The sequence below is a fragment of the Myotis davidii genome, unplaced genomic scaffold (assembly GCF_000327345.1).
Source record: "Myotis davidii unplaced genomic scaffold, ASM32734v1 scaffold657, whole genome shotgun sequence".
Lineage (NCBI taxonomy): Eukaryota > Metazoa > Chordata > Mammalia > Chiroptera > Vespertilionidae > Myotis > Myotis davidii.
The window spans coordinates 1,284,066-1,290,011 of record NW_006287917.1 but is presented as its reverse complement, the minus strand read 5'-3'; the positions used below and the strand labels follow the sequence as shown (position 1 = coordinate 1,290,011).

The 5,946-nt window shown below is 43.4% G+C and overlaps 1 protein-coding gene across 1 annotated transcript in view; it reads right to left on the bottom strand.

Annotated features, from left to right (window-relative positions):
- Positions 1-5,946, bottom strand: part of RAB38 (RAB38, member RAS oncogene family) — a 53,258-nt gene that overhangs the window by 21,856 nt on the left and 25,456 nt on the right. The window contains exon 2 of the mRNA XM_006759765.2: positions 5,193-5,473. Within this exon, the coding sequence (XP_006759828.1) occupies positions 5,193-5,473 (281 nt within the window). The remainder of the gene's footprint in view (positions 1-5,192; positions 5,474-5,946) is intronic.

The following is a 5,946-nucleotide window of genomic DNA, read 5'->3' as shown; positions in this document are numbered from 1 at the left end:
CCCAAGAATTTTAAAGTAGTAAATGTGTGTTGTTTTAAGCCCCCAGGTCTGTGGTTCCATCTGCAAGAGGCACTAACGCCTTAGGGCTCAGGCCTGGGGGCAATGATGACACTATATCAGTGATGGCGAACCTTTTGAGCTTGGTGTCAGCATTTTGAAAAACCCTAACTTAACTCGGGTGCCGTGTCACATATAGAAATTTTTTGATCTTTGCAACCATAGTAAAACAAAGACTTATATTTTTGATAGTTATTTTATATATTTAAATGCCATTTAACAAAGAAAAATCAACCCAAAAAATGAGTTTGTGTGTCATAGGTTCGCCATCACTGCTCTAGTTGCTCACTTCTGAATCAGTACGATTGGTGGAATCTAGGCCACGTGCCTGTGCCCTTGCTGCAAAGAAAGCTCAGGAAGAAAGTTTTATGGGTTCTTCCTGTGAAGGTGAGCCTCCTGTGGCTAGATGTTCCCCCAAAGACAGCAAATGTGTTTCATAATTGCTGGAAAGCCTAACACATGCACAATGAAATGCCTACGCTTCTCCCTGGAAAACTAACTTCCTATAGAGAACAGTATTGGATGTACGTATTCCTTCTCTCTGCAGGACACACATCGACATTCTCCTTTTTGGCATCAGGGAAGACTCTAATTGGATGGAATTTAATGTAAGAAAGCTTCTTCCTAGGGCACCCTTTGATCATTGCACATTCTGAGGAGAAGGTGGCCCTAACAGGTCAGACTAAATAGGACAGAAACAGCCTAGGAAATCTGCCAGGAGGAGGGGCGATGAGGAGGGCCCAGGAGAAAGGACTCTGAAGTTCTTTCTGTGAATTTGGTCCCTGTCCCCACTAGTGAACAGATAGAATTTATTGTCCCATCTATACTGGTGTTTTCCCGGTGTCCTGTTTCTGAACACACCATATACGAATCGCTACACCCTAAGAGCAGGATGGAGCAACTTGGAAAAGGCTGAGATATAGAAATAGACCTTGTGCCAAGTGCAACTGCTGTGAGCCACACACAGATGCTGACACCCAGACCAGTGGATGGGGTGTGGGAACAGATGGATCATAGGGATGTTGAGTGTATGTGTCTGTGTGTGTGTGTGTGACCAGACATAACACATCCAGGGGCCCCATATGTCATTTCTTGCTCACAGCAACTCTAGAAGGCAGGTGCCCATGATCAAAGAGTGAATCTAAAAGGAGCACTGGGCACGGAGAATGCAGCAGGTAAATGGGTCAGCAGAGGGCAGAGCCCCGTCACCACTGAGATGGGCCCAGAAGACAGGAATGACAACTTTGGGGCTGCACTAACAAAGGCAGGCCAAGGCTCTCATTCTAAAGAGACAAACCTACCAAAGCATATTGTAAGGACGGGGCTTGGGCATGGGAATGCGTGACATGGCCATTAGTGGGGCTCAGGTGTGATGTGGACAGTGTAATGTGTTGGAGCTCCTGATCTATAGGGTGACCATGTAAATTTTTTAAAAATCCTCACTTGAGGATGTTTTTATTGATTGAGAGAGAGAGAGAGAGAGAGAGAGAGAGAGAGAGAGAGAGGAACTTCAGTTGGTTGCCTCCTGCATGCCCTGACTGGGAATTGAATCTGCAACCCAGGTATGTGCTCTGACCCGGAATCAAACCCATAACCTTTTGGTTTATAGGACAATGCTCCAACCAACTGAGCCGCCCAGCCATGGCTGATCATGGAAATTTTAATTACAAACCAGGAATGGGAATCTTATTAATAATTATGCTAGAATAATAGGCATAAGCCAAGAATGTTCCAGGAAAATGGAACATAGGATCCTCCCAATTAAACATCACCTAGCCCTAGTGAATCCACAGGTAGAATTCAAGTAGACATGACCAATAAAGGGAAAGAAAGTAGCTGAAAAAAAATAAATAAATAAAAACAAAAAAAAACCTGACTTAGGAGAGACTGTATTTCTACTCTTTCCTTTGGTTTTAATATTCTAAGAGATGGCATTTAAAAAAATCAGAGATGCTAGCATATATTTAATTTTCATCTCTTCTCTCTTAACTCCTAGCCAGAAGCTAAGGATGATTGTTCCAGCAACAGCACGGGGCATGAAAACTCATAAAAAGTTACTCCCCAAGACGAAAAACCAAGAGGGTCAGTTTGCCTGGTCAGTGGCAAGATGGGGGCTGGTCTCCATGACAAACTCTGCTAACTCCCTGCTAGTTCCAGCTCAGAGACGGCCACGCTGGCGGTGATACCCACAGGACTTCTGCCCTCGGTGCATTAGAAGTTTCAGAGACAGAAGAAAGGAAATCAGATGTTTATCACCAGACTGATTGTGACGTCTCTCCAGAGGATGTTCATTGTTAGCAGATTCACTTTCTAAGAGAAAGGTCTCTAAGGGGAATGTTCCTGATGCCCAATGTAATCAAAGAAAGAACCGGCAGCGTCTCCAAAGGCTGCCATTTTAGCTTCCGGCTGCCAGTGTGATCCGGGCCTCAGTAGTACTGTCCTCAGAAAGCAGGCAGAGCTTTATCAGATGCTTTAGAAGAGACTTTTTGAACAGTCTGACATGCCAGCAGGCCAATGCTGCAGCATTTATTATTCCTGAGCTCCCAGAGGTTGGCTTTGAAGACCAACCTGGCACCGGGAAGCCATTTTCACTAGTAAGATATTCAGAATCATGATTTCAATAGCCGTATGTTTGGGGAGAACAGGAATATTGAACCTTGGTTCTACCTTTTACAGTGAGGCCTTGTACCCTCTTGCTTGTATTAACAGTTGAGTGCACTTTAGGCTTGTGAAACTCCCTCCACCCTGTCTCTGTTGAAAGCTTCTCATCAAAGTTTACATTTGCAGGGATTTAGAGGATTATATAAATCAGTGTGGAGGGGCAGCCGGGCCTTAAGTTAATGACCATCATGCCCCTAAGCAGCGTGCAGGACGGCCATGGTGGAGCAGGCACGTCAGGGTGGGCGAAAAGACGTCCAGAAGGGCCTTTGTCCCACAAGCAGTTTCAACCCTCCCCCCAAATTCACAGGCTTCTTCCTTTCTTTTCTTTTTTTTTCCTGCTAGCACTTATTCACAGCCCAACATCCCATATGTTTTACTTATATTTGGTTATTGCTACTGCTGTGCATGAAGTCAGGGTTCTGTCTGTTTTGTAAATACCTCTGTTCCTAGTGCCTGCTGCATAACAAGTGCTCAATGATATTTGTTGAATGAATAAATGGTGGAACACCCCCCACCCCCATATAAACATAAATCATTCATTGAGTTTTTCCTTCAGATATAAAGTATCCAACTGAGAAGAGTCCTCCAAATCCTACTTCTGGGCTGAAAGAAACTCTATTGAAAGAAAGGAATTTGGAGGCAGGGGAGGAAACTGAGGGTGGGGCTAAGAGACAGGAGAATTTTTTAAAAGGCCAGACTAACATACCAAAATCAGACTATAAAAATGTAATATTTCTTAAATATCTGCAATGTATCACACTTGTGAGTTTTGCTCTATGTGTCTCTCTTTACAACAATAAATTCTTAAAACAAGCAAACCAAAAAGGCTCAGTGACAACCCGTAAGCAGAAAATGATAGATGCTGTGACTTAAGTAAAAGGAAGCATCTTAAGAAATCGATGGAACAAGGAGTTTTAACAGGAAAGAAAGGGGGGAAGGGGAAAAGTGCACCGAGACTCCAAGAAGGACCTGAGAAGTAACCACTTGTAAAGGTAAGGCCAGCTTAGAGACGGCGCAGAGAGAAGGTAGGAATTGAGATTCTCCATGAAATGGTGGCAACAAAACTAATCCCAACCAGGACAGAAAATGTCCCCAGCACCCTCTTCTCCATCATCTCCCAATCCAAGCAGTTGCTTAATCCTGCTGGTGTTTCCACTTCAGTGATATTTTCAAATCAGGTTTTCCTTTCAATCCCTAACGCCATTAGCTTAGTTCAAAGGCTTGTCATTTTCCTGTAGGAATGCAATAATGACCAAGTCACTCTGCCTCCAGGATGACCTCCCTGGAATCTATCTCTCCCTAGTGCCCAGCGTAAAGTCTGTCAGAAGCTGCCCCTGAGCCTATTAGAATGATGCCCATCAAGTTATATTTTCAGACCATTCTCCAGTGATGTGCACAAAGGTTCACAATGAGGCCTCAGTGTGAATTCCATAGTTAGAAACTGTACAGAGACAATGCCTGTCTTATGGACGGCTGGACCTCTAACAAGTAGCTCAGTGCCGATGCTCCACAAGTATTTAGTACCTGTTCCACAAATCAATAAAAGTGGGAAATCATGACATAAAATTGTGGAATGCAATCCTAATAATGTAAAATACACACACATATATGCATACAAAAGTCCAAAAATACAGCAAAATATTTATTTGTATCATTTATGCATTTTTTAACTTTCAAAATTACTTTAAAAATTTTTTTCGCTCTCTCTTATAGTGAGATACAAAAAATACACACAAAACCAAAAGGGAGTAGAGCAAGAATCATGTACCTGACAAATCAGATAGCAGTGTGGGGCATTATGAGAGGTACAGCACCCTTATCACCTACAGCCAAGGCTTCATCTTCCGGCCCTGCCCCTGCCCCACTTCCTGTTCCTCTCGGCCACCCAGGAGAGTGAGCAGTGCCAAGCAACACCATGGCCTTCACATATATACTTGCTGTCTACTTTCACGCCACTATCCTAGAATGCCCAATGCCACAGTCTGTGTCCCTGCCATCTTTTCATTTCGAGGGCAAAACACAATTCCCGATCCAAAAGAACATTACATGTTGATAGAGTAAATTAATTAATACATGAATAAGGCAGAAACACTGAATGTGTGGCCCACTTCTTTCATTGATTCTAAAATCCTACCCACCTAATAGGGTTGCTGTGAGGACGAATGAAAAAATGCTTGTAAAACATGCCTGACACATAAGCACTCAAAAAACGAAAACATTTATTAACTATTATCGACAGGATGAGGTACAAGATGCTTTGCTCCCTTAGCCACAATCATCTTAAATTGCAGATAATAGTTCCTGCCCTGCCTCTCACCCCTTGAGGTGAGAAAGTGCTTAAAGCAGTTTGGGAACTATAAATCATGAGGCAAACACATGTTATTATTGTGATGATGATGATGATGAAAATGATTACATGCCATTTTCTTTGTGACTCTTACCTACAATAAGTTTATCATTTAAGGTCACGTTACCTTTGCTGAGGTTTCAAACCATCCTACGAAACCGTGCTCCTTGCAGAACTGGTCCATCTTGAGGCCATTGTTCAGGAGCACATCCTTGCCCTGGTCACATTTGTTGGCCAACAAAACCACTGAAACTGGTTTGCCATTAGGGAGACTTAACTTGGAGTCCAAATCATTTTTCCACTTGGTCACTGCTTCAAACGTAGCTGGCCTGGTGACATCGAAGACAATGAATGCACCCATGGCTTCTCGGTAATAGACCCTTGTCATGTTTCCAAATCTTTCTTGACCTATCACCAAAAAGAAATAGAAATCAAAAACTTATTGCAATTATAAACTATACTAGAGGCCTGGTGCACAAAAATTTGTGCACTCATAGGCCTTCCCTTCCCCTGGCTGCCGGCACTGGTTTTCCTCTGGCACCCGGGACCCAGGACTTCACTCTGGCTGGAGCAAGGCTTGGCTCTTCAGTCTTCAGTCTTCAGTCTTCAGTCCGGCCAGAGCCTTCAGTCTTCACTCTGTGCCTGCGTATGCAAATTAGCCACCATCTTTGTTGGGTTAATTTGCATACTCATCCCATAGGCTGGTGGGCATAGTAGAGTGACACCAATTTGCATGTTTCTCTTTTATTAGTGTATTTGCCTCACTCTGAGGTAAGAGAGATAGTCTTTTCTTACATACTTGTCTTTTATTTTCAGTAGAACTCACCTCAACACACACACACACACACACACACACACACACACACACACCCCAAAACACT